The sequence below is a fragment of the Tinamus guttatus genome, unplaced genomic scaffold, assembly GCF_059628265.1.
Source record: "Tinamus guttatus ecotype Peru unplaced genomic scaffold, ASM5962826v1 Tinamus_guttatus_pri_ptg000397l, whole genome shotgun sequence".
In the NCBI taxonomy this organism is placed as follows: Eukaryota; Metazoa; Chordata; class Aves; order Tinamiformes; family Tinamidae; genus Tinamus; species Tinamus guttatus.
In genome coordinates, this window is record NW_028288931.1 from 1994758 (window position 1) to 2021775 (window position 27018).

General features: G+C 54.7%; 4 protein-coding genes across 4 annotated transcripts; all 4 read right to left on the reverse strand.

The window, feature by feature from the left end:
* Positions 1-2477: 2477 nt before the first annotated feature.
* GALE (UDP-galactose-4-epimerase) lies at positions 2478-6411 on the reverse strand. Its single transcript, XM_088531115.1, has 11 exons — positions 6336-6411; positions 5023-5149; positions 4807-4922; positions 4302-4415; positions 3732-3908; positions 3465-3578; positions 3318-3384; positions 3151-3236; positions 2870-2947; positions 2618-2732; positions 2478-2539 (listed from the first exon to the last, which is right to left on the reverse strand). The coding sequence occupies exons 2-11, from the start codon at positions 5141-5143 to the stop codon at positions 2484-2486; spliced, it is 1044 nt and encodes a 347-aa protein (XP_088387241.1). The 5' UTR covers positions 5144-5149; positions 6336-6411; the 3' UTR covers positions 2478-2483.
* Positions 6412-7573: 1162 nt separating this feature from the next.
* Positions 7574-10620, reverse strand: HMGCL (3-hydroxy-3-methylglutaryl-CoA lyase). Its single transcript, XM_088531116.1, has 9 exons — positions 10529-10620; positions 10304-10382; positions 10048-10155; positions 9542-9637; positions 8897-9045; positions 8696-8759; positions 8173-8361; positions 7931-8056; positions 7574-7690 (listed from the first exon to the last, which is right to left on the reverse strand). Exons 1-9 carry the CDS (start codon positions 10585-10587, stop codon positions 7589-7591), a joined length of 972 nt encoding a protein of 323 aa, XP_088387242.1. The 5' UTR covers positions 10588-10620; the 3' UTR covers positions 7574-7588.
* A 1384-nt stretch (positions 10621-12004) lies between these two features.
* FUCA1 (alpha-L-fucosidase 1) lies at positions 12005-16364 on the reverse strand. Its single transcript, XM_088531117.1, has 8 exons — positions 16019-16364; positions 15369-15503; positions 15038-15175; positions 14300-14405; positions 13823-14023; positions 13416-13606; positions 12758-12857; positions 12005-12147 (listed from the first exon to the last, which is right to left on the reverse strand). The coding sequence occupies exons 1-8, from the start codon at positions 16360-16362 to the stop codon at positions 12007-12009; spliced, it is 1356 nt and encodes a 451-aa protein (XP_088387243.1). The 5' UTR covers positions 16363-16364; the 3' UTR covers positions 12005-12006.
* A 1356-nt stretch (positions 16365-17720) lies between these two features.
* On the reverse strand, positions 17721-23347 carry CNR2 (cannabinoid receptor 2). Its single transcript, XM_010224784.2, has 2 exons — positions 23318-23347; positions 17721-19007 (listed from the first exon to the last, which is right to left on the reverse strand). Exon 2 carries the CDS (start codon positions 18986-18988, stop codon positions 17879-17881), a length of 1110 nt encoding a protein of 369 aa, XP_010223086.2. The 5' UTR covers positions 18989-19007; positions 23318-23347; the 3' UTR covers positions 17721-17878.
* Positions 23348-27018: the final 3671 nt, after the last annotated feature.

The following is a 27018-nucleotide window of genomic DNA, read 5'->3' on the forward strand; positions in this document are numbered from 1 at the left end:
GGAGAGGCTCTGCTCTGGGCTGGGACCTTCCAAGGCTGCTGGGTCTCCCCGGGGTGCCAGGACGGTGCCCATGTGGCCCCTGCTCCCCGTGCCCTGGCGCGGGGCTGCAGCCCCTGCCCTGTCGCACACGCACACTCCTCCCCGCGGCGCCGCCGCGGCCGCCCCCCTGCTCAGCAATCACCTCTGTCCTTCCTCCGGATGATCCTCCTCCTCCTCTTGTTGCTGTTACAATCTCCCCCGTCTGTGCGGGGCCGGCCCCGCCGCCCCGGGTCTCTCTTGCTGCTGCTGCCCCTTCCCGTGGCGGTGGAGCAGACGCGGGGGGCAGCCCGCGGGCCCCCGGGCTGGCGCGGCGGCGGGAGGCACCGTCTCACCAGCATCTCGTGCCAGGGCAGCGCCAGGCCCCGTCCTGCGTGGAGCTCCCCAGCTCCAATGCGAGGGTGCACGGCGCTCGCGGTGCCTGCCCCGACCACTGGCTGGAGGCTGCAGCCAAGCAGCCCCTTCCCCACCCCAGCTCGGGCCGGGGCTGGTGCCAGTGGCCGCCGGGCACCCGGCCAGGAAGGGCCCTTGGGCCCCTCATTCCCCGAACGCCTCCCGCTCCCGTCCCGCAGCGCCCAGGGCTCCTGCTGTTGAGCAGCGCTGCCCGTCCCGCCGCTCCGTCCTCCCCTCCCTGGGCTGAGCCCACAGCGCCGGTCGGGCCCTGCAGGGCCGGAACCCTGAATGTCTCCCAGAAGCCGCCCAGGGTCGGGGCTGGCGTCGCTGTCCCCTCCCAGGACCCCGGGGCTGGCCCGTCCCTGGGGGTGACGCGGAGCGGGGCCAGCGGCTGCGCGCGGGCGGCCAGGGACGCTCCTCTGCCGCAGCCGCCTGCCCGCGCGGCGCCGCTCCGCCTGGGACGGCAAAGCAATAACCCGCTCGCCGGAGACTCGCGTCGGGCCGAGCCGCTCCTGGTTGGTGTCTGGGGTTGTTTTGGGTTTTCTTTCTTTAGGAAGTCTTAAACCGGCCACCTTGCTGCTGGCTGAGGGGGAAACCGGGCTCTTCCCTGTGCCTGGGGTTCAGTCCCGCTCTTTCTTCTACTTGGTGTCTGTTCAAAGCTGCTGTGTCCTCCCCTGCGGCGGGCGCGAGGGGAGGCGGGGGGCTCGCTGGGCCGGGGCCCCGCAGCTCCCGGGGGTGACGCGAGGGCTGGCGGCCGTTCCGACCTACTCGACTGTGAACTGGAACCTTGTGCGGAGCGCGGGGCCGGCGTGGGCCGCGGGGCCGTCCCGCTGGCTCCCTGCGCGCGCCTGGCCGCGCTCAGGAGCCGCAGGGAAAACGGCTTCTCCCCATTCCTCAGTACAGCTGGGTTTTTTTTTTCCCCCCTCCTCTCTCTCGTCTTCCTCGTACATGTTCGGGGTTTTTTGTGTGTGTTCCACAGAGTCAGATACAAGGTCAAATAAATCATAAACCTCTCCTCGAGCTGAGATGCTGTCGATGGTGGCCGGGGCAGGAAGCAGCGGGATCAGCGCGACAGTCCCGGCTGCTCGCGGCGGGGAGGCTGGGCAGGGCACAGCTGCTGCTTAGAAAGTAAGAAAGTTTATTTAAAAACAAATCAAAAGCTCCATTCATAATTTAGTAGTATAAGTTATTAATCCCAGTGACAGCAACCCAGCTTGGCTGCGTCATCGCTGCCTCATGCAGCAGCCAGAGCTGCCAGTAATAAATAGGAGCAGTATTTGCCAGCCCTGGGGAGCCGGCTCCTGGGCAGCCTTTGGCACCACCGTTACAGGAGTGGCTGCCACAGGCAACGTGGAAGCAAAACCAGCCGGGAGCCAGCTTGAATTCCTGCCGCCAGGCACGTTGACACAGTCCTCGGGGAGTGAGGAGCCACGTGGCTGGGGCCGTGGTCACTCGCATGGGAACAGCAGGGTTTCCTCACAGAGCTGCCTGGGGGACACGGGCTCTGTCCGTGGGACTGGGGACAGGGGGTGGACCCTAGGCCTGCGCAGGGGAAGGGCAGCAGCCCTGGCAAGAAGCTGCTGCCACCTCTGGGGGCCACGGGCCTCAGGCTGTGGTCCCTGGGGGGTGGCAGATGTGGCAGCCCGAGGCCGTGAGGTAGGTGCAGGAGGCAGCGGTGGGCTCTGCCTTGGGAGGGCAGCGGGGCCCAGCTGCCTGCCTGGGACCAGCAGCCTCCCCCTGCTCCAGATGTGGGGAGCAGAGGGCCAGGCTGGGAAGGGGCTGGCCCAGGAGCAGCTCCAGCAGCGGCTGCGGGGCCCGCAGAGCCCAGGGCCATTCCCACAAGGGGCCATTCCGGCCTGGACAGGGCTGGCTCCCGGCTCTGCTTTTCCTTGTGGCGGGGGCTATGAGATGAAGAGGACCTTGGCAGGGAGGAAGAACAAGGAGGAGGCTGAGGGGGCTCCTGCCCAATGCAGAAGGTGGCTGGGGCGGGGAGGGAAGGAAATTCATCCCGGTTTATCGCCAGCTCCGGGGGAGCGCGGGCAGGACCCCCCAGCTCAGTTCTTGCTGAAGCCCGAGGGATTCTGCAGCTGCCAGCGCCACAGGTCCTCGCCTGCAGGAGGGGAGAGACGCGGGTGAGCGCCAGGGGCGGCCGGGGCGCACGGCAGCCCGGGGCAGGGGTTGCTCTTACACATCTTGTCCAAGCCGAAGGCAGCTTTCCAGCCCAGCTCCCGCGCGGCCAGCGCTGGGTCAGCGTAGCAGGAGGCCACGTCGCCCTCGCGCCGGCTCGTGATCCTGTACTTGATCTGCGGGGAGAGCAGCGCGTGGGGACGGGGGCTCCCAGGGCAGGGAGGGGATAGGAGCTGCAGGAGCAGAGCCAGCAGCTGCCAAATGTGCTCGAGGGCTGCGGGGGCTCCCGCTGCCTCTGCCGCTTCAACCTTACCTCCCTCCCCGAGGCTTTTTCCATGGCCCGGACCATCTGGAGGACAGAGTAACCGGTGCCCGTGCCCAGATTGTAGATCTGCAAGGAGGAGAAGGGACAAGCATCAGCTCCTTCTGCACGAGCAGAAGGGCAAGGCCTCCCCAGGAGCTCAGCCTGAGGACACAGGGGCAGCGGGGACAGAGGGGCCGGCGACCAGCTCAGAGCCGTGACGCCCACGAAGCCACGGGTCCCCCACGGTGCTTGGGGCTCCCTCCCTGCCCCACGGCCGCGGCTCCCACTACCTTGCAGCCGCAGTTCTCCCTGAGCTTCTTCAAAGCCGCGAGGTGGCCCTTGGCCAAATCCACGACGTGGATGTAGTCCCTGACACCTGTGGGGACATGGACAGTGAGCACACAGCCCTCTTGCCTGGTGGGGACGGCCACCTCCACCCCACAGAGCTGCCACGCACCCGTTCCATCCTCCGTCTGGTAGTCAGCCCCAAAGACACTCAGGACGTCCCGGCGTCCCACTGCCACCTGCACGAGACGAGGCCGTGAGGGAGCAGCCCCGCTGCAAACCCCAATGCGGGGCCCTCAGCGCTGTTGCCGGCCGGTACCTGGGCCACGTACGGCATGAGGTTGTTGGGGATCCCCTGGGGATCTTCTCCAATCATGCCTGACTCATGGGCCCCGATGGGGTTGAAATAGCGCAGGATAACAGCGTTCCAGTCCTGCGGAGACGCACACACATGCTGCTGTCTGGGGAGGGCACAGGATTCCAGGCGACAGCCTCGGGCTACACGGCACTGTGCAGCACAGCCCGAACCCCGGAGCGCTCCCAGGGGAGACGCCGCAGCCCTGCGTGTCTCCACAGGGCTCCTCACCTTCTCCGCGCTGCACAGATCCCGAATCATCTCCTCGATGAAGTACTTAGATTTGCCGTAGGGGTTGGTGCAGCCTCCGACGGGGTGGTTCTCGTCCAGGGGCAGGTACTTGGGGTCTCCATAGACGGTGGCGGAGCTGCTGAACACGATGTTCCTCACGCCGTGCGCGGCCATGGCCTGCGGGAGCAGGTGCCACCTGCTATGAGCCAGGGGGTCCCCAGCTCAGCCATGTACCCCGGCCCTCCCCAGGCACCCCGCAGGCCAGGCCAGGCTGGGCTGAGTCCCCTGGGGCTCAGAGGAGGTCCAGCCATCCCAGTCCCCAGCGCAGGGGCACGGTTCAGGAACCTCAAGGAGAGGTTTTATGCTTCCTAGCAGCACTCGCCTCCTTTCCGTGCAGGCAGCAGCTCAGCAAAGGCCTTTCAATGCAGACGGTGGCAGCACAATGGCAGTGTCACCCACTGCTCTGCTCCTTTGCCCTTTGGATCGCCCATTTGTTGGGATGTCCCTGCCACCCCCTGCCCCGCAGCACCCGCTCCCCTCGGGCCACGCGCGGCTCCTGGCTCCGCTCACCTCCAGCAGCCGGATGGTCCCGGTGAGGTTCACCCTGTAGTAGAGCAGGGGCTGCTGCACGGACTCCCCCACGGCCTTCAGCCCCGCGAAGTGCATCACGGCCGAGAAGCGGTGCTGCAGCGGGGGAAAGAGCGTCAGCGCCGCAGCCAGCGCGAGGGCAGCTCCTGCTCTTTCTCCATGATTGGTTCTGGCTGCAAAGGGGCCTCATCTATTAAAGTTAATCTACTCCGTGACAGAAGCAAGGGCCTGCTGGTCCGGAGGAACATTTTCAGACAGAAAGGTAGAGACTCAAGGCAGAAGCCAGGAAGAGGTCTCTCCTGCAGTGCCTCTCAGCCACCCCACGCTGTCTCCTTTGCCTGCAGAGACACTCAGCAGCCACGGCAGCTCCTCAGTGCTCTCCTCTCCTCCAGCCTCCTGCCCCCTTCGCCTCCCTCTGCTGTTTCCCAGCACGAGCCCCTCAGAGAGCCCACGCAGCCACCCCGGGACACGGCCGCTCTGCTCTCACCTTGCTGAAGAGCTCCCGCAGCGCCGCCTCGTCCGTGATGTCCAGCTCCTGGAACAGCACGGGCCGCTGCACGATCTGCTGCACGCGCCGCAGGCTCTCGGGGAGCTCACCTGCCCCTGAGAAAGCAGAGAGGGGGTCAGCACGGGGACGGGCGAGTTCCCAGAATGGGCTGACAGAGGCCGAGCGCTTTGCGCAAGGGGGGAAAGGCTTCCGCACCTCGGATGGCGTTGTGAAAGTTGTCCACGACCACGGGCACGTAGCCGGCTTCCAGCAGCTCCAGCACACAGTGGCTGCCGATGTACCCAGCGCCGCCGGTCACCAGGATCTTCTCTGCCATCGCTACCTGGGGAGGGAGGGCTCTTCAGCGCAGAGCGACCACGCAATGCCAGGAGCTCCACAGCCTCCGGGGACCGTCACACGTCAGCGCTGCCCTGGGCAGGAACCGGCCGGGCAGGTCCCAGACCTGCAGGTCCCACATCCGTGTCTGGGAGGATTTATTGACTTTCCAGCATTTGTCACAGCTTGAAGCCAGCCAAGATCCTGGCGTCACCCATATCCTTCAGCCTCCGGGCTGATTAGCCCAAGCACAGGCATCACCCCATGGCATTACCCTGGGGGTCACTACAAGGGGCCCCAGCTCCATCCTTTTCGCACTGTCCCCTGTTTTCTCCCCTGCCTCTGCAGCGGTGCCCCAGCTCTGGCCTCTAACTCCAAAGGAAGTTGGGAGCAGCGCTGGCTCACTGCAGCTCGCAGGGATATTTGCTGGCAAACACCAGCAGAAACGTGGAAAATATCCTACAAAGGAACCTTTGTCCCTTGAAGCAGAGGGCTAAAGAGACACCAGTCTCCCCAGCACCTCCAGCCCAGCAGTTCCTGCTGCTCCTGCCCAGCAGGCAGAAGGGAAAAGTGGCTTCATTATCAGGGAATACGGAGGGAAAACTTAATGGAAACACACTCTCAGCAAAGCAACCAGCTGAAACCACTAAAAGAATAATCTGAACCGGCCGGCAGGCAGCTGGTTCCCTTGCCGGGCTGCCCTGCGCCGCTCTAGCAGCCAGCAAGGGCATCTCCAGGGAAAGACACAGCCACAGGCATTCAAATTAAAGGCCAGGAAAACAAAATAAAAACAAAATAAAAACAAAATAAAAACTAAATAAAAACAAAATAAAAACAAAATAAAATCCACTCTTTGCCCTGGAGATGAGCGCTGCACGGGACACGAGGTGCAGACGTGGTGCGGCCGCAGGGCCGGGTTACCCGCGGGGCCAGTGGCCACCGGAGGGGCCGGGAGCCGGGGCTACCTGCGGGCGGGGGGTCGCCGGAGGCGGCTGAGCGAGGGGCAGCGCCGGGGCGCCCGGGGACCGTCTACGGGGTTGGGGACGGCACCGGGGCCGAGCGCTACCTCAGGGCCCGCGGCTGCCTCAGGGATGGAGCTACTTGCGGGGGGGGGGGGGGGTTAAACCAGCGCTACCTCAGAGCCGAGCCGAGCCGAGCCGAGCCGAGCCGAGCCGCCTCCCCCGCTCGCTCACCCGCCGCTCCGGCCGCCGCCGCCGCCTCACGCTGTCCCCGCGGCCCCTTTAAGGGCGGCTCGCCCCGTCCCGCCCCCCGCCGCGCGGCCCCATGGAAACGCGTCACCGCCAGGGCGCGGGCGGGGCGAACGCGCATGCGCGGGCGCGACCACGCGGAGGGGCGGGGGGGGGGCCGCGGGAAAAGGGCTGCGGCTACTGGTGCTCGCCGGAGGGGGCGGGGCTAGGCGATACCATGTGCGCGGGGGGGGGGTTGCAGCGTCTGCCCCCTGGCGGCCGCCCCGCGCGGGCCCGGAAGCGCTGGAAAGGGGAAGCGGTTATTAAAGATAAAGGTTTTTAACGTTGCTTTAAGGGTTTAAGGCCGTTTTAAGAGTTTAAGGCTGTTTTAAGGGTTTAAGGCTAAGCAGGGAGAGACACGGAGGAGGCGGTAGGTGAGTTCAAGCAACACACAGCAAGGGGGTAGAAATACCACCCCCTAGGCCCCAAGACAATATTGTGCACTTGTCTTTCAAAAATAAACTATTAAATAATTTATTTTAAACCCGAAGGATAGCACAGAGCTTGCTCCAGCCCCTGCACACGTTCATATAGAATAAACCTGCCGCAAGGTGACAGGAGCACAGGGTTCGCTCCATGAGTGAGGGCTGCAGGAACAGGCACAGGGACTGAGCGAGGCCACAAAGCTCTTTTCCTGGCTTCCTTTAAACATTTTTTTTTAGTATATTAGAATATTAAATAATGGGGTTATTACTCTACCTATTTAAGAGTATCTTACAACAGATACAGTCCTTGATTACAATCCTTAAGGGCTAAGACAGAACCATCCACAGCTGCTCCTTGATACTCGCTGTGGATCCCAAAGGAGCAGCTTTCCATTTCAGTCTTGACAGTCGTAGCTTTTGTTCCCAACAGGAGGAAAAAGAAAGGCAGAAGGGTCAAGGCTGACGTGGAGAAGTGCTCTAAGCAGAAGGGCTGGGGTTTAGCCTCTGCTGGTCACTTATGGCAACATACTTGTGAGGTAGAATTTACCAGACACTGTTTTGAGCTTCGTTCAGCAGCACTTCATTCTCTGTTTAACATGCTCGAGGCTGGATACTCTATTATTGTTTGTTTTCATTTCTTCATAGATCCTAGTGAATTAAGTGTTTTCTCTCAGAGCATGGAGAAACAGAGGAGTAGAGAGGAAGGGAAACCAGGCCAACTTCAGATCCTTGCTTTCTCCTCCAACTTGCTTCAGGTGCGAACTTGATGCAGTATCACAGTCTACAACTTGCCTGGGACACTTTGGAATTAGTTCTTCTGTTTAGAGCATTGCAAATAAATGTACCCGTATCCATCAGCTTCTGCAGATCCACACCCTTAGGGGAGAAAGGATACAACACCTCAGTACCAGTTCTGCCCCGCAAAACCACCTAGTAACAGCTCATCACAGGGGGAAAGGGAGTCGGAAGGGTATTTTTAACAAGGCCCTTTGTGCCACCCACTTGCTCTGAGAAAGGGGCATTAGGAAACGCTCCCAACAGCGCCTGCAGCAACGGCCACGGCAGGACAAGGCTTTCAGCCAGGCAAACAGAACCACAAAGGCTGCTGGCTCTTACCGTGTGGATCCCCAGGCCGTTCAGCATGTACACCAAGTCCTCCGTAGCAACGTTTCCTGATGCTCCTTGGGCATAAGGGCAGCCTCCAAGGCCAGCAACGGAAGCATCAACCACACTGACACCCATCTGTGAACATTTGCAAAGTCCTCTTAATCAAAAGACAGATTATGGTCCTGTTCCTAAAGCGCCAAGTTCCAAAGAAACTCAAGAAAAGATGCAGTACTGCAAAGAAACCACCTTACCTGAAGTGCTACCAAGATGTTGGCAAGAGCTTGCCCGTAGGTATCGTGGCAGTGAACAGCAAGAGCCCCAACTGGCACCTCTTTCATGACTGCTGTCAGCATCTCCTTCATGCTGCCTGGGGTCCCAATGCCAATGGTGTCACCAAGGGAGATCTCGTAACACCCCATCGAGTACATCTTCTTGGAGACCTGTCCAAAAGGCAAGGTTTTGGCTTACTGAGAAAGCTGCTTTGTCACTAGCTTTGCCAGGGCTGAATACCTCCCACACAGCGTAACCAAAGCATGCAGAGGAGCCTGGCTAATCACTGGGAGATTCTTCTGCAGACCACAGACCTCCCTGAATGCCCCCAACCACTTCAGCTAGATCCAGCCACCCCTCTCCAAGGTGGTCATTAGCTGACGGCTCCTCTCTTCTTCAGGGAGGTGATCCAGGATCTCCATCAGCCACCAGGATCTGACTCACGGCCAGGCAAGGGAACCCAAAACCTCTCAAAAATGATGCCTGTGTTTCTGATGAACTCACCTCCGCAACCTTAGCTGGAGAAATCTTCCCTTCATAGGGACAGCCAAGAACACAGGAGACATAGCTATAGTTGAGAAGAATAAAACAAAAACCTTCAATTAAAAAAGTGAAGTGAGATTATAAAGTCTAAATTAGCCCCAGCCCGTGACCCACGCAGCCTCTCGTACGCTCTGTGCAGCTCACAGCGGGCACCCTGCTTACCCCCGCACGGGAATGCTGGCTGCTCTTGCTGCTGCCATAACTTCATCAAATCTTTCCAAACTCTCCTCTATGGAGCAGTTAATGTTCTTCTTAGTGAACAGTTCCGATGCTGCTCCAAAGATAGACACTTCTTTGGCCCCTGCTGCCACCTGTCAATAGGAAATAGAAGTCAAAATGTACAAAATTGACTGCCAAGGGAAATAAAAGCACAATCTTGACTACAGTTCTCTTGTTTTTACAAGAGAAGATTTTTCCCCAACTACCCAGTTCTCTCCTCAGTTCATTCTACAGCAAAAACATGAGACACCCAAGCGTGACCTCAAGAGAAGAGCCAAGCTACAGATGCAGCAGAAAAGCTACAATTGCTGGATTAAGTCAGGAGAGTTGGGCGACATGGAGATGAGACTGAAATACTGTTGCCAATTAACATGAGCCTCTTCTTTTTTTCTTAAAAGAAAATGCAACAAACTATTTTTTATCATAAACAACAGTAGAACTTCCCTTAAAGGAGCCAACAGGTGAAACCGCTACTTATTAAATAAAAGAATGTGCTACGTTTCCACCCTTAACCAAAGTTGAAATGTTCTTTCCTGGGCAAACACACGCACAAGCCACTGCAAACATGCAAATGCTCTGATTTCTTACCGCTGCTTGAAATCCTTTCAGGTTGGGAGTCAGGACAGGATAACTAACACCAGGTAGCTTATTAATCCCTTGCATAACTTCAGTGTGGTCAGCCATCTGCATGTGAAACAAGGACAGAGTTTTAAGGGTGAAATCAAGATATTCATCTACTTCTGCAAAATAAAAAAATAAGTTTTCAAAATTATTTTTAAATGGAACAGCAAGTCAGCCATAAGAGAAACGGGTCTTCTAAGAGGAAACAGCGTTGCACGCTTTAAAGGGTCATAGTTCAGTCACCCCCTGCAAAGCTCACATACATGTGTACGTTAAGTTGTTTGTGTTTGAATTTGCTCAGATTCAGGGTCCAAAGGGAAGGTTTAGGTTATTGCAGGCTCCTTTATTACACTTTGCTGCTTCTTGCCCAGTTACAGGATTTGGCAATAAGGATTTTGGAGCGAGCAGAATCTTTTTATCACATTACTCCACGTTAACAAGCAAAGACCAGCAAACCCCATCCAAGCACTGACCTGCGGGACCCACTTGGGGGACACAAAGCTGGTGGCCTCTATGACCTGCAGCCCGGTTTCCGAGAGCATGTTGATCAAACCGATCTTCACCTGGGTTGGCACGATGGTCTGGGGGAGAAAGGGGCAAGAAAAATGAGCTGAAGCCGCCGTTCCTCCACAGGGAGCCCATCCACCGCAGCAGAGGCCTCGGGTTCACGCAAGAACCGCCGCCGGGGAGGGCGCGCGCCCCGTCGGAGTGACCGGGCGCCTCTCGTACCTTCTCGTTCTGCAGCCCGTCGCGCGGCCCGACCTCCACCACCTTGACGCGCTTGGGGAAGGCGCCGGCCGCCGCTGCGGTGCTCACCTGCGGAGAGAGCGACAGCTCGAGAGCGGGCCGGGACACCGGGACACCGCACACCGGGCCCGGGACCGCACAACGAGTCCGGTACCGCACAACGGGACCGGTACCGCACAACGGGACCGGTACCGCACAACGGGACAGCCGCTCACCGGCCGCAGCGACACCGCCCAGCGCGGCAGCGACCGCCGCACCGCCGCCATGACAGCCCGCCCGCCTCACGTGACCGCGCCCGCCCTCGTGCTCTGAGGGGGGCGTGGCCACGGCGATGACGTAACGCGGGGGCGGCGCCGCCGCGTGTGGCGGGAGCCCCGCGCCCGGTCCCGGTCCCTGTCCCGGTGCGGCCTCCCCCGCTCCCTCCACGGGAGCTCCGGGCGGTACCTGTGTGCGGGCAGCGTCGCGGGGCAGAGAGCCCATAGCGCTGCACGGCATCGTCCCGCTCGCTGCGGGGAGCCAACGCCGCCCGCGTTTATAGCGGCGCGGGGCGCGCTGCGCGCTGCGCAAACACGGCCTGTTTGCCTTGGCACGGGGCGACGCGGAGGGCCGCGGCGGCGCCGCCCTCCGCCTCGGCGTCACAGGTTCGGCCCCGGTTCTCCGAAGTCCCCCCTGCCTCACCGGTACGGGCCGTTATTTGGCAATTGAGTAAGAGCCTCCCCGGCACGTCACGGCGCTCCACGCCACGAGCCTTCGCGCAGCTCTTGTTGGCGGCACACGGAATAGCAGCAACGTAAACCCTAAACCCTCTGCAACGCCCCAGCAACCGTGCGTGCGGCAGAGAACAAGCTATCAGGAGGAATTTCCAGCTTTGAAGCACATATTGTTCAATCCTGTTCAGAGAAGTTCAGGATCAACATAGGAAACTCTCACTGAAGCGGATGAGGGCCTGGGTTCAACTCGGAGCAGAGGCTCCTCTCTCCGGCTCACATGAAAACACAAAACTGGCCTTTGCTTATAGCTATCACCACCAAAATACAACTGAAGGTTTCCTAGCAAACCTGTGATAATGTTAATTACAACTTTCTATAGATTAATCACTTCTAATCCACCTCGGCGATAACCATCCATGATAACTGCTCATGATGGAAAGTAATAGGAGCCGGTTCACCCAGCAGCTTCTTATCCAACAGTACGTCCCACGCAGCGATCAGATGGCTCTGGAATGGAACATCTTTCCAGCGCCCTGTCACAGCAGGGCTTCCGACAGCACGTACGAGACTTCCCCATTAGTTTATTCGTTATAGCTGAGTGAGCTGCCAAATTTGGGCACTGCTAATGCGCCCAGCTAGCGCACGGAGCGACCTGACATCCCAACTCGGATTCTTGTCCAGCTTCAGCACCTTCAGTCACAGCAGTGAGGCACAAACATCTGCCAGGAAGCTCTGCTCTAAAACACAAACTGTCGCTGCAAGTCGAGGTGTTTGGCTCACCAACCACCTCAAACACCATGGGCCTTTCCGCACAAATGAGGTGCATGCAAACCGGTACCTACACACAAAGTGCCTTAGGAGAGCAGTTCTACTGAGAGAAAATCATTTTATTTGACAATAATTGGAGAAAAAAAATGGCTTAGCCTCAAGTTAAGAGAAAGGCACAGGCAGATTTGCTGCTTCCACCCACAGCTCTCATTCCACACCCTCAAGCTTGACAGTCCAGGCAGACTGAGCAGACAGAGGAGAGGGAGGCACATGGGGCAACGTTATGAGCACTCCTTTATCGGGGGACTTCTGCCACTCCAGAGCCCCTGCGAGACCCAGCATGGTCACCTGCAGAAAGAGGGAGGGGACACTCAGTTTTAGCTTGTATGGTGGCCTTCCACTTGGACATCCTCCTCCACCCAACACATTTGCAGTGTCCCTACACCGTTCCTGCACATTCAGAGCAGTCTGGGGTATTTCTGCCATAAGTCACAGTGTACAAAGGGCAACCCAATGGATACTCTGGCGACATTTGACTGTAGTTCTTTTTAACTATGAAGTTTCCACTTGTGTTTGTTTAGAGCAAAGGGCATTCCAGCATTTGCGTCACGTACAATTACAATTACAATTAGCAGGTCAATGCACCTGATCTGATTTTGAGACAGGCAACCAGAGATCCTTTCTGCTCAGCGAGACATTTTTCATTTCCTTCTCACTGTGTCAATAGGAGCAGAAGATGGCAGGGAAGAAGAGCCCCCACCCATTCTGTGGTGGACTATGGGCCCGTCCTGCCGAGTCCAATCCACTGTTCTATAGAACAGAAGTGCAGGACAAGAAGCAAGAAATGAAACCTTTGCGCTCCCACCAGTTGCCAGATGAAGCGAGGCTCGGCCTGCCTAGGGCACATGTACCCGAGATGGGATCCCAAGGGGTATTAGCTGCTTCTAAAGCTCCTTACTTGCAAGTCTGGGGATGGAACAGGTGAAGCGAGCTTCAACAGACTGTCCTGGGGCCAGGTCAGAAAGATGGCATAGACCACTGGTCCTTTAGACGTATACCTAAGGGAGCAACAGTTCAGCAACATGAAGAGCTCCACACGAGAGAGCCAGACACGAGCATGACCTCTTCAGACAACACGAGAACACCAGCTTGCCTACTGCTGTCATACAGGGGTCACCTATTTCCCTGTCACTCCAAAATGTATCACTTTGGACCCACTGTCTATCCTGTCAGCACTGGCTGATGAAAACCACACAAAGTCCACGCATGCCTCCTAAATGTGGACGTCATTTGCTCATCTGTCCTTGCTTCAGGCTGTGGTCAACAGAGTGGACACGCCGCCTCTTGCTGATCTTCTCACAGCTCTGCTTTTCTAGGCTGAACACATTTGGACATTCTTTCCAACTGCATGTGCACAGCAATATATTCCTTACCTAACAGTTGAGGGCAGGGAATAAGCCCTCTGGTTGTAGGATATTTCCTAAAAACCATCCACACCCAATGGCAATGCTCCAGAGAGTATTAAACTTAATAACAAGAAAGAAATGTCAGCTCTGGAAGTCTCACTGCATGTTAGCTTTGTGTTTCAGAATGGTATTGAGCAACGGAGTCCTTACCAGACGCTGTTTGTGCTGTTCTCCATCTGCACCCTCCATGGCTTTGATTCATAAATTGCCTCCCCGTTAGTGTCCAGCCACCTCCCAAGTGCCAGAAGTCTCTCTTGGAAGATGGGAACAATCACCCCTTCTTTTGTAGGGCCCACATTGAGAAGGTAGTTGCCACCAAAACTCACAGTCTGCACTAGCTCCTGTGACAGATAAACCAAGGTAACAAAATGTTTTATCTTCACCTCTGACAGTGAAGACACAGGCAACTGAGGAAGCTTTGTCCCCAGCAAATACTCCTTTAACTTCACCAGTGCTGCAAAAAACACGACAACTCTTTTTGCAAGCAGCAGGAGGAAAGAAACCTCCAGTTCTCATCGATTTGCCCACATGTGTTATTTTGACTTAAGATTTCTTACCTCAATGATACTTGCTTCATCCATTAACTCATCAGTGTGCATGTTGCTTCGATACCCCCAGGAAAGCTTGTCAATAGAGGAGCACATCTCCCACTTGTGCGTCGGCAGGGTACCTGGTTTGTATTTGTCAGCACAGTTGTAGTAGCCTCCATGATGGCAGGAGCAATTATTACACCACCGATCATTCACAACAACAGTGTCCTGAAAAGAGAACCACAGCTCAGGAGAGCATTTTGTCTTGAACTTTTCAGCTTGCATTCATCCCTCCTAAGTTAAGTGAGGCATTCAGGATAGAAGGCTAAATATCTAAGGCCTACGCCTTCTGTTGCAAGTTCTGATTTAGGTACCAGAGCCTTCTCACAAGAGCAGAGCACAGGCTTTTTATTTTTGATGAAAGAATAAAACATGTGGTCAAATGGATTTCTGACCTGACCACAGTCCCATCTCACCAGTAAAAGCCATGAAGGAGAACGATACCTTGACAGGACTATCATTATAAAGCCAGGCAAGGAAAGAGGTAGAATTCCAGTACGACTCCGGAGCATCCCACTCTCCATCCGACCAAATCAAATCTGGTTTGTATCTAACAGAGAGATGAATGTTATTTCAAAATGGCTTCTTATGTTCTTCTACCCCGAAGGAAGCCTGCCACAGCACTGCCTTTCTTACTTCTGGAATCTATTTTCACTTCCTCTTCCCATTGCCTGACATTATGAGGAGTTTTATGCTATCATATCATAACAGTGTGTTGATCACACCTGAATACAGGATGTCATTTTTTCTGAAATGGAAGATTGCATCTCACTGGCAAATAGAAGGCACAATCTTTATCGGAAATAATGACCTCTGAGTAAAAGATGTACACAGTTGGTATTTTTGTCAAGTGAAGAAAGCAAAACAAGAAGGTAAATCACAGTGAAATTGTTTTTCTACTCAATATTAAGCAGCTTGCTCCACTTTTAAAGCTATCATACACAAACACTTCATTAAAGGGTAGCGCTCTTGCATCTAAACCTTTTCCCTACATTATTGCATAAGCTATGTTGTTCACGAGGCAAAAAGTGACCCATTTTTTCTAATTAATTCAAATCACTACCAATAAGAAAACAGCCACCTTGCAAAAGGTAACATTTGTCATCCCTCTTCTCTGCAGACAGTTTGGACCTTTCTCTACACTATAAATATTCTTAAGTCCTAACCAGTTGCAGCTCTTACCTTAAGACAAGATCATAAAGTTCTGGCATTGTCTTTTGCAAAACAAAGCTCTGGGTCTTGAAGCCACTTTTTTTGTCAGCTAGATAGAGTGGGTTAAACCACTCTAACAGAGAATGATACAGTCCATAGCTTATGTTGCTAAAACATTGAAAAGGGAGAGAAAATAGTTAAGCTGTCAGCAGGGCTTAAGAATTAAATTACTAGCATCATTATTTCACAGATTTGTAAGCAAAGCATCCAAAACTCAGCATTTGCAGCTGTTTGTCAAGAACAGCCTTAAGAATTTAATGCGAAAAGATGAAAGGAACCACAAAGGCTGCCAGTGACCTACCTCTCCCTGAGAGCTTGTCCCAGCTCTCCTACAAGATCTCGATGGGGCCCCGTATCCACAGAGTTCCAGCTCCAGGACACAGGTGACCCCCAGTTTGTGAATCCTTCATGATGCTTCGCTGTGAGTACCACATACCTGCAGGAACGGGGGATACGGAGGGCAAAGGAACTCGCTTAGATATTCCTCAGGCTCACTCAGGTAACAGAAAGATGGGACTGAGTGACTGTGCTGCGTGGAACCCTCCTTAGGGACTCTTTTCATTACCTTTTGAATTTAGAAGAACATTCCAAAAGAATAAAGCGCCTAAATGATCTGTGATGCTGATGAAGAATGGACAACTGGGACTCAGGAGGCACGAGACCTGCCATTTGCTCAGGACTCCCGAGGGACCCCGGCATGGTCCCTCCATCCACTCAGGGACGCTTGGTGGGGCTCGGGGACACCCACATCTCCTCAGGGAGCCACCAAGCCTTCAGAGACACCTCCGTCTCCTCAGGGACACCAGACAGCCCCTCAGGTACTCCCCATACCTTAAGGGATCCCTCCATCCCCTCAGGGACACCCACATCACCTCAGGGGGCCACCATTCCCTCAGGGATCTCCCCTCCCTCATGGATGCTTCCCCCGAAGGCGGGCGCCCCGGTGCAGACCTGGCTCCTGCCCGCTGGAAGAGCCGGGCCCACTCGCGGGGCTGGAAGTCGTGGGCGGTGAAGCGGGGCGCGAAGTCCGCGTAGGTGGTGGCGGGCGGGTAGCGGCTGCGCACGAAGCGCTCGTAGTCGGCGCGCCGCTCGCCCCGCCAGTGCCACCAGAACCACTCGGAGCCCCAGGCCGGCACGGCGAAGACCCCCCAGTGCACAAACACGCCCACCTTGGCCCGGTCGAACCAGGCCGGCAGCGGCCGCGCGTCCAGGCTGGCCCAGTCCGCCCGGTACCGCGGCTCGGCCCCCACCAGCGCGGCCGCCGCCACCAGCCACAAGAGCCCGCGGGCCGCCATGGCGCCCCGGCCCCGCGCCGCGTGACGTAATGGCGGCCGCCGCCATTTCTAGTGAGGCAAAAGCGACGCGCTGCGGCCGCCATTGCTAGCGAGGCAGAGGCGACGCGCGCGGGCCGCCATTGCTACCGAGGGGCCGGCGGTTCGAGGCTGCTGTCCGCCTCGCGCTGAAGCGGCGCTTCTTGCTCCTTCTCTGTGCCAACCCCCGCAGCCGCCCACATCCCACCCGTGTGGGGCCACGGTAAGAGAAGGGTCCCCCAGAGAGTTGTTGTGGGGGCCTGAGACCCTCCTGCGGCCTCTGCACTGGCAGCCGGAGCATCTCATCTCATGTGGGCCCTGGGTCCCGCGTGTGAGGGGGAAGAGGGCGAAGTCCGAGTGCCTCGAGGCCGTGACCCAGGGAAGCGGCGCCGGGTGCTCCACAGGGGGACTGTGTTATGTCACTGGCACCAAACTGTGGTTCTCCCCAGCTAAAATTGCTGCTTTTGTGTATTTTGCAAAGGAATCTATTTCTTATAGCCAGAAGATCTGGCCATCATGGTTTTGAAACTGTTGACCAGAGAGGAGGATCTTGAGCACTAGAGGTTAAAGGAGAAAGAGGCTGAAAACTTTTTTAATGTTTAATTACACGACACCCAAATATGTGACATCTGAATGAACAAATATCGGTACCACACACTGAAACATGGTCTTTGCAGGCTCCGATTCACCTTTAAAATCTCCACCTTTGCAGTCTACAAGCCACAGTGCGGACACACTAGCTTTTGTACACCAAATTATGTGAGATGTGATTAACAAGGACAATTTAAAAGTCTGCTGAAATGATTTGCAGGGTGTAACTTCTTCCAGCAAAGGCGCAGGTGCAGGCCCTTCAGCGACGCACCGAGGCTTTAACAGGCTGCAGAGCCTCCTTGTGAGCTGGTGTTGTCCTTCCCTGATTGCCAGGACCTGGTATCACCACGCTGTTAATACCTAATACTTGGGACTGCTTTCAGGACATCTACATAAATAGATGTAGATGTAGGTAAATAGCTCTGCCACTCAGTGTGTGCTATTAGCACTCTGCTGATAGTGCTTGCTCAATTTTGACTATGCCTGCCTAAGGGTTTTAGAGAGAGTCCAAGGACACCCTGACATTCCTGGTGCGCCTGAAGTTTCCTGCTTTGCATGAGTTTGGCTGTATTTTAAGACAGGGTGAGGAAGACATCATGGAAAGAAAAACGTCCCCTATCCATTGCCTCGTGGGGGTCTGCAGGAGGCTCTCGACTGGCAGAGCATTTTGTGGCACTGGTATTTCTGCAGCCTTCATATGACAGCACAGCACAGGGACCAGCTCTCCCTGCCTGTGCACCTTATGCCCCAGTGCCTAAGAAAAACATCAGAGGGAGCTGGCTCCATGGTTGGCATCGGATCAATCGTCTCATAGGATGTACTCAGAGAAGAGAAGAGAAAAACCGTCCAAAAGAAAAGTGAACCAGGCTCTTTCCACCAGCCCAAGCTCAGACTTTCCACAGCTGCCTCCCTATGTTACACATGTTTCTTCACAGACAGTCTCTATTGCTGAGGACTTGTGAGTGCTCTCTGCTTCAGGGCTGTCCTCCGTGGCCCTCGGCTGCCTCCTGAGCCGAGAAAGAGCCATCCTCAGGGAAGAATAGAGCTCTTTGCTGCGCAGGGCATAAATAATGGGGTTCACCATGGAATTCAGCAGGCAGAGGGTGCTGCAGAAGGCAAATACCTTCCGAAGCGGATCGCTCAGCTTCCCAAAAACGCTGTAGACCATGAGAAGCAGGGCGGGAGACCAGCACACCATGAGGACGGTGAGTACCATCACGAGCGTCTTGGCCAGCATGACGTCCATCCTCATCCTGGCGCTTTGCTTCCCGCCCTGCGCTTGGTGCTTCCCCATGTAAGCCACGTGCTGCCGGGCCCTGCGCAGCACGTGCGCGTAGGCGCACACGATCGACGCCAGCAGCGCCACGACGAGGAAGATCCAGCTCGACAAATAGTTGTTGTCCACAAAGGGGAAGAGCTCGGAGCAGGCCGAGTTGAGCGTGCAGCAGTTCCAGCCCAGCAGGGGCAGGGAGGAAACGGTCACACATGTCCCCCAGAGCACGCCCAGGGCTACCCACGCTCTCCTCCTTGTCACCAGAGACTTGTATTCGGAGGGGCGGCTGATGGAGATGTAACGGTCCAGGGCTGTCAGCAACAAACTGCTCAGGGAGGCTGTAAAGGAGGTGTTGACACCTCCCAGCTTCAGCAGGAACAATTCTTTAGAGGAGTCAGTTTTATTAAAGACATGGAAGTTAACAAAACTGGAGACGAAGATGATACTGGCCAGGATGTCAGCCAAGGCGAGGCTGCTGATAAAGAGGTAGGAAGGCTTTTTGCGAATTGTGGGGGAAGAGAAGATCAGATACAGCACCAAAGAGTTCTCCAGAATGCAGAGTGTCCCGAAGAGGCAGCACAGGGTGGCAATGCTGATTTTCTGTGCCTGTGTGCTGAGCACCATGAAGCACTCCAGGGGCATGGCGTCCGTGCCGCACTGGGACGTGTTTTCTTGTGCCTTACATATATCCATAGTGATTAGCTGGGGCCAGGAGCTTGCAGAGAGCCTTTCTTCTTCCTTTTGCATTTCTTTTTTTTCAGATGATCTGAAAAAGAACAAGGGGAGGGGAAGAATGACACTTGCTGGAGCACAAAGCGTAGTAAATTCAACCAGCTCAGAGACTCCTCTCCCCTTAGAGGAGGACATGCAGAATAAAAAGAGCCTGGTGAGACCTGCTCTGAGGTCCTCATTCCAAACACTGGAGCCGGTTTTTACCCTTTTTCAGCAGAGATCCAGGGTTTCTCCCGGTTTAGCAGTGTCTGTCCCTCCCGGCTGTGGGTCCAGCCCGTGTCTCTCGGGCTGTTTTCTCACCACGAGAGGGAAGCAGTGATGCTCACAACCACACGACTCCTGCTCCAGCTGTTCGTGGCCTCCAAGATTCCCGGCTCCCAGCTGGAGCAGACCCGGAGGTAGGAGGCTCTTGCGGATGCTCTTGCTGACCCGGTGCTGTGGCTGGCAACCGGCCCTGCAGAGCGACTGCTCCGAGTGATGCCGTTCCAGGGGTCAGGAAAGTGGCTGGGTTGGAGCAGGAGCAGGGATATTGCCCTGCTGTAGACTCAGCGTGGCTCCCCTGGGGACGCTGAGTGCATTCTGAAGCATTTACTCTTCACCAAAGCATGTTTAAATATACAAAATGACAGCGTTTTTACATTTAAGCTTGCCCATTAGAGTTTTATAAACCTTGGCCACATTAAAGTTGCATTGCTCTCCCCATAATCCCTGTGTCAAAGGTGAATTATAAATGCTTCCCATTTTCTCTCCAGTTGATTTCACTCCTGTTCCTCAGCAGGCCACAGGAATAAAAGCCTTTAGATGTGTTTTACTGTCACACACCCTGCAAAACAAGAAGGAGAAGAACCTGGCTGCCATCTCCGTCCTGAAACGGGGCCACACAGAGCAGTTGCTGCTGGAACGACCTGCCAGGCAGCGCTGGGGTGACTGAAATGGGGAGGCACAATCGTCTGGAAGTGTTTGCACAGGGCTGTGTTCCTGCTCGCGGCTCCGAATGGAAACGGTGTCTAAGCCAGGTCCGTGTAGGGACCAGCACACAGGAGAAAACGCCTGCAGCAAGATCAGGACGTCGCGGAGGGAAGCGCCAGCCGAGCCGTGCTGCCCAGCCCTGCCCTTCCTCAGTAACGTCCCCAGCAGTTATTTCTGTGGCAGCAGCGTTTGGCCTGCTCTCCGTGTGGTCGCGTTTGCCTTCCGCATAACAGCCGTGCCGGGTCCCCCAGCTCCTCCGCACGCAGCGCGTGGGGGAACCGAACGCACCAAGGTTTTGTTGACGGGGAGCAGAGCCTGTCTTGGGATCACCAGAGCAAGCACAGGATCAGAGTGCCTAAAAGTTGTGGTCTAGAATGTATATAAGAATGCAGGTACAACGTACAGACAGACACGGGCATGACAGGAGCTAGATCACCTGAACCTAGGAAGCCTCCTGCATGCCCAGGCTTGGGCTTTGTGCGTGCTTTTAGCAGAGATCTGGGAGAAGGAAATGCCTGTTTTTCCTTGGTTAGATATTGAGCTGTTTGGTGCATTCTGTGACAGCCATGCCATAGATTCTTTTCTACTTTTATGCAACTTAATGCATTTAAAGTCATGACATTGGTAAGCTTGCCTTTTGGATGCTGCTTTTAACTCTTTTCTGCCTTAACTATACTTGCGCTTTAAACTAACTGCATTTTCCCGAGGGCTGAGCTGCGTTTTGTCGCCTCATGTTCATGCCAGGTAAGAAACACCCCTGGCAGCACCTTCCCTTCCCCCAGAACAAACCAGCCGCTGCCTCTCCCTCCCCTCAGCTGCCTTTCAAAAGGGGAAACGTCCCAACATCATGAGCCACAGGCTGCTCCGACAGCTCCCGAATGTGCCGGGAGCGAAGCGAGCCCCGAGCGAGAGCCCTGGCGTGCGGGGCCGGCTGCTGCTGCGCTGGGGCTGTAGCCAACTGTCTTGTGGTCTGCGTGTTTCCTGAAGCTCAGCAAAGACAGCAGCTGTCCGCAATAACAGTCAACAGTGACCAACTTCCTAGAAACCTCTGTCCAGGTATTTTAGACCCATTTTTGCCACTTCTTGACTCCACCGACCCGACTCCCGCTGCTCTTTGTCTTCAGGCCTCGCAAGGGGATTGGGACGGTGCTGGCCATAGTTGCAAAATCTCCCTCAATGTTGAGATGCAGCCGAGGAGCCTGCAGAGAGGAGCCCGAGCCCCACGCCCGGCTCTGCAGAGCGTCTCCTGCTCCACGTCGGGGTTTGACCGTCGGCAGCTCCAGGGCGTTTGGCACGTGCTGCAGCAGGGGCTGTTCAGCCCTGCGCTGTGTTTCCCCTTGGCTCTGGACTGTTGCCACAAGCCTCTGTCCGGTTACCTCACGCCCTGGCGTGGGGCAATCTCACAGCATCAGGGTATTGCGTTTGAATCTCAGCGCTCATTTCCTGCAGCTCGGCACGGAAACATTGCAAGTGCAGCTCTAATGACTAACTGCTGTCATTAAAGCTGACAGCAGCCCGCTCTGGAGAGGTGGATTGTGCAGACAGATGGACTTGGGCCTTTCAGAGCTCACCAGGGACCAGCAGGGCAGCAACTGCCTCCTGGGGTATCCAAAGTTCAGCAGCCATCACCATCCATGTCGAGGCATCTCTTGCTTAAGCAGGCTCCAGCATCAATTTGGTGTGTGTTGATCACAGCCAGCATTCCCGGGATCATCTCAAATTCTCGGTATCTGCGTTTATGCAGCATCCCAGGAGCACACTTGGCAGCCTGGAAGTTGTACTGAACGCTTGGCAAGAGATTGAAAATCAGCAAAATGCTATTGCTCGTGTTATGTTGCTCAGGGAGAGGGTTTGGTTATAATGGCAAAATAACTCTTGTCCTGACTGCTCTGGTATAGCTCTCTCCATTAAGCTGACATAACTCAGATAAGCCCTGAGGTTCAAAATAATGTGTTGGGCTCGTAGCAACCGGCCAGGCCAGGCCAGGCCTTCCCTTCCCTTCCCACATCTGCTGTGTCTCAGGCTGAATGACAAGGACGGATCTCTGCGGTGTTGACTGAGCTCTCCCAAATCCTTGTCCCGGCTGCCAGCTGGACCGCCAGGACAGCAAAACATCTCCCAGAATGGGAATATTCCACCAAAGTGCAACAGCGGAAACCCCAGCTCTTGCAGTGCTCAAAACTAGAGGGGAGAGAGCTCCAAACAGTGCCAGACCCCGGAGCAAACGGAGGCAACGCACTAAATGAAGTGAACTAAATGAGCCCTGTTGGCAGTAGCAAAATGCAGCCAAGGCATGTGGAGATGTGGTAGATTTCTGCTACCACGTTACTGATGGCAAAGGCAGCCAGCAGAGAAATCTGCCACAAATTAGATCTGATTGCGAGCCCACTCACGCCAGCCCAATGACACCACCAGCTTCAGTGGAAATTAAACGTGCAAGTGAAAAAGACGTTTTCTATATCAGTGCACTGGTGAGATTGACTCCAGCTGTCAGACGAGCACTGCACTGCACAAAGCAGCATCGTTTCTGATGACTTCTTCAATGAGAGAGACCCTTCAGAATCTCTGCGCCTCATAAGTTAACATACCGGTTACTTAGATAATGGAAAATTAAATTATTTTTACTGCAATCAGTCACTGCAAAGTTCATATAGCACTTGGAAAGTGCTGTGCTTGAATATTTCATCACAAGAATTTCTGACAGCTTCAATCTTTGCAGAGAAATAAAATGTCTTAAATGATCACTTAATATGAACAAATGACACGATTTACACAAAAAAAGTCAATAATGCTTTAACCTTTCACTTGCTAGTATGCTGAAAAAGCATAATGTCTTATTTTATACAGATTTTATTTTGTTTACGATTCCTTGTTTTAGTTGCAAGAGAAGTTTTGGCATCATTGTGGAAATAGCTGATCATGCCAGCTTGTCCCTCTGACCATACTAAAACATGCTGTGTGTTGTAATCCTTTTTATGCTAAAGATCGCCTGGTACAAATGCCACAGGAAAGATAATTTGCTTTATTTCTTTTCGTTCTGTCCACATGCTACTGCTCGGAATGACAGTAGTCCAAACACACGAGCGTGGAGTATGGAGCAGTGATGCCAATATCAATATGGGTATGAAGAGCTTCTGGCATCATCCTGAAACCAACACACAGAGCCACAATAAACATCCCTCAGTGCAGAAAGCTCAGCCTGAGCGCCCGATATCACACTCCTCCTTGCTAGACATTTGGAAATAACTCTAACATGCCCAACATGAATATTCCCTGGAACCAGATACAAAGAGTCTGCAGTGTGCTTTTAAAACACTTACCTTCTGCGTTCTCATCAGGAAAATATTCATCCTGAAAGAAAAAACAGTTTCTTACCCGTGTTAACTTTGTGTTGCAGAATAGCCTGAACGCGTGTGACCAGCCCCGGCGCGGAGGGCTCCGCTGCGACGCGCCTGCCTGGAGGAAGATCCCTTCCTGCAGCAGGTACCGGCGCTGCGGGAAATTCAGCGCTCGGCGCCTCTCACTCGAGCCTTGAGTTGGGGGTGCCTGGGGGCTTCCCATGGCTGCGGCTCTCAGGACATGTTGTACAGCTGCGTGCGGCGCCTGCTTCCCTCTTCTCTCTTACAGCAGTGCTTCTGGTTTCCTCTGGGTTTCTTGTACCATTCCGTGTTATTCCCTTGGGCTGAAAATCCATCAGTTTGAATCCTTCCTCCGGTTTCTTGCTCTGCCTCACGTTCTGTTGGTGAATGTGTGTCAGGTTTTCTTTCCTTCCCCACTTCCCCTCTGGGTCTTGTGTTCTGCTTCTGGCTGCTAGTGCCACATCTCACAGTCACCCGAGCCCTGCGCCTTGCCCCAATCATTTGCTCAGTCTCTTTGATTTCTCCATGTACCTGGGATGCTTTAGGCAAGACACATTCAGGGGCTTTTTCTGAGCTCTGTGGGGACGTGGAAGAGGAGAGGGAAGGAAGAGAGCTAAGGAGCAGAGAGAGAAAAACCCTGAGATGCCTGTTTGTGCACAGGACAAGCTCATAAAACTGTCCCCCCGCTGTCTTGCCTGGTTCCATTAACAGCAGGAATCTCACCTCCCTGTGCCTGTGAAATCATGCAAGGCACTTCTCTGTGCACAAACACGCTCCGCTAATACCAAAACAGTGACTTTCCCTCTGCAAAAGGAGGGGAAAGAAAATGAGTTGCCTAAAGCTGCGCAGTCCACACTGCGGTCACGATGGGCCCGGGTCTGCAGGGGCCAGTGTCTCTGCTCCGCCTGTCCCAGCTCGTCCTTCCTCCCACCTAACTCTTCTTCATCAGGCGAGCAGCAGCAGGGAGTTGGCTGCTTGCAGATTGTGCTGTTGTTGCAGCCAAGCTGGGACAGCCTGTGCTGGCGGGTGACACCGGAGCAGCGGGAGGACCCGGCATCTGTTATTCCAGGCTCCATTGCAGTGGATAGGTGCGAGGCTGCCTGAAATCTCAAAGGAATTTGCAGTGTTATGGTTTGGGAAAGACAATACAACGCTGCTGAGTGCCATGCGGAGGAGCAGCCAGGGCACTGGCTGCAAAGGAGAGGCCGTTCCCCCTTGCCCCCGGGTACATCCCCCTTTCCCTCGCAGCAGGGCCGGCTCCCGCAACCCAAGGACCCGTTTTGAGGCCGGACTCCCGGCAGCTCCTGGAGCAGCGGGGCCGCGTTCAGCAGTCCTCGGCTGCCCTCTCCAGGGGAGCGGGTGACACTCGCCGGGACCTGCAAAAGCCTGAGGAAGATTTGGGGGCAGACTGGGAACCTGGCGCTTCCTCTTGCTCCGCTGCAGGGAAGCGGAGGGTTCCCCACGGCTCCCAGGGCTCTTGGGAACCGCTGGCACCTGGGTCCCATCTGAGCCTTCAGCTGCTACTCACGTGGGCGGTTCTGAGAGCCGGGTCCATAACAGGGTGCTGCCCCGTGCCTCTCGGGGTCATGTTGTGCTGTGGAAACTGCAATAAGGAGCAGGCCCAATATGTTAACAAGGTCCTTCCAGGTGCAGCAGGAGAGCCCACAAGCTTCCCAGGCTGGAGGTGGCCACCCCTGGACCAGTGTCCCTACGTGGCAGGACTTTTCCAGTTCAGCCCTTACTCAGTTATCCTGCTATTAATTGTGCCTGCCGTGGAGAACCCGTGCTTCTCAGGTTCAGAGCATCCTCACCACAATATTATTTCCTGCATGTTGAATATCTGCTGCCCTGCAAACGGGAGTGTGGGTGCACAAGGGGCAGCTGCATTTCAGAGTGGAAGTGATGCCTAGGGATGCGGAATATCCCAGATGGGTTTGCAGAGGGCCCTTACCCTGGAGCAAGAGTCACAGCGCGGTGTGACCCTGGGGCTCAGCTGGTGCTTCCCCATCTGGGTTGGTTTAGCTAATTCGGAAGCATTACCTATGTAAGGGACACGACTTCCACAAGTAATTGTTTGCAGGATCACATCAATGGTGTATAAAGTATTGTGGGATAAAGGAAAGCTAGTGCAATTCAGTAGTGTGAAATGGGCTGTTTTTTTCTTTTTCTGCCGGAAGGAATTCCCCTTTAGCCTTTGCTGAAAAGCTGTACTAAGACTTATTTGATCACCAGGCAATTGCCTGAAGAGCTACAAATTGCTCCCAGCAGTATAAGCCAACAAACATTTTTTCCTATACAATAGGACAACTTTCAGCCCCTTTGGGACCCCACATCTTCAACAGTGACAATTAATGAGAACCACATGGCTCACAGTGAGAATGGACTATCCGCAGGGCACAGTCCTGAGTTAGCAAAGCAGCAGTCAGCCCGGAGTCATTCCCTGCTCCCTTATATCTCTGCATCCAGCGGGCTCTTGTGAATTACAAAGCCAGGTTTTCTTTATCTGCAAAGAAAGCTGCTGTTCTGACAAAAAACAAGGGCTATAAAGGAAGAAGCGTTACTGCAGCGTATCTGGAAGCACATTCCAGGTTTTAATTAGCTTTCTGGATTCTCTTATGTCCTGCCAGGGTAAAAGAAAAATCTTCTAGCTTGACTTTTATAATCTAAGGGCTTTTTGTTCCCAGCTAGGCTGTATGCAGGAGCAGCTTCTTTGCCTCCTTAGATTGTAACGTCCTGGACAAGGGGGCTGGCTGGAAAACCCCTTCTGCTCGTTCCTGTGTACTGAGGAGCCTTGAGGGTGGGAATGTTTTCTCTGCTGATAAGGTGTGAATTGAGCATGTTGACTTAAATGGGCTGAAGGCTCTTATGGGCCTTGGTGACTCAGAGCTGCTGGGGATTGGAATGGGGAGCTGTTGAGGCAGGTGAGCCCGTGGGGGTGATGCAGGAGTCATGCCTGGATGTGCTTTTATTTACCAAGTTCAGATTCCAGTTACAGTGAAACTGCTCCATCGTGGGCTCTGGGATTTCTCCTGAGCCCTCAGGCTCATGGCTTCTATAACTGGCCTTAAATGAGCTTTGTATTTCCATATTTGCCTCACTGTTGCTGAGCTATGTGCATACACATGCGTATGTATATATACAGATATACATGGTGCAGTCACACCTCAGCAAAGGAGGTAAGTCCTCAGAGATAACTGCTGAGCATGTGTCTGGTTTTAGCAGTCTGGAGGAGGAATCTCTTACTCTGGAGATAATGCACTATCCAAGCCAGGGATATGAATTATCTTTAGGTATCCTGCCTCTGCGTTCATTAAAAACAAACTTGTAAGGACCTTTATTTAAGCAATTAGTTAATATAATTTTTCCTCGAATTGCTGGAGTGTTTGATGTGCAGCTTCTCTGTGTTTATTCTGAGGAGATTCAAATGCCCAGCTGGATCTTGTGTACCACCTTCTGTGCATTTCCTCAGCTTTACTGAGTACCTCATTTAACCTGAGAGCCTGAACTCCTTTGCCAAATGGAATAAAGTCTACTCTGTTACTGTATACTTAACACTCTTGTTGATTTTTAAGAACGTACAAAATCAACACGTTTCCCACACAGGGAAAACTTTGTTAGATTATTGTTACCCCAGTTAATATTTGGCTCAGGTGGTATCATGTTACTAATTTGAAGCAAGTCGTGGGAATCTCAGTAATGCCGAGTGTGTTTATTCTT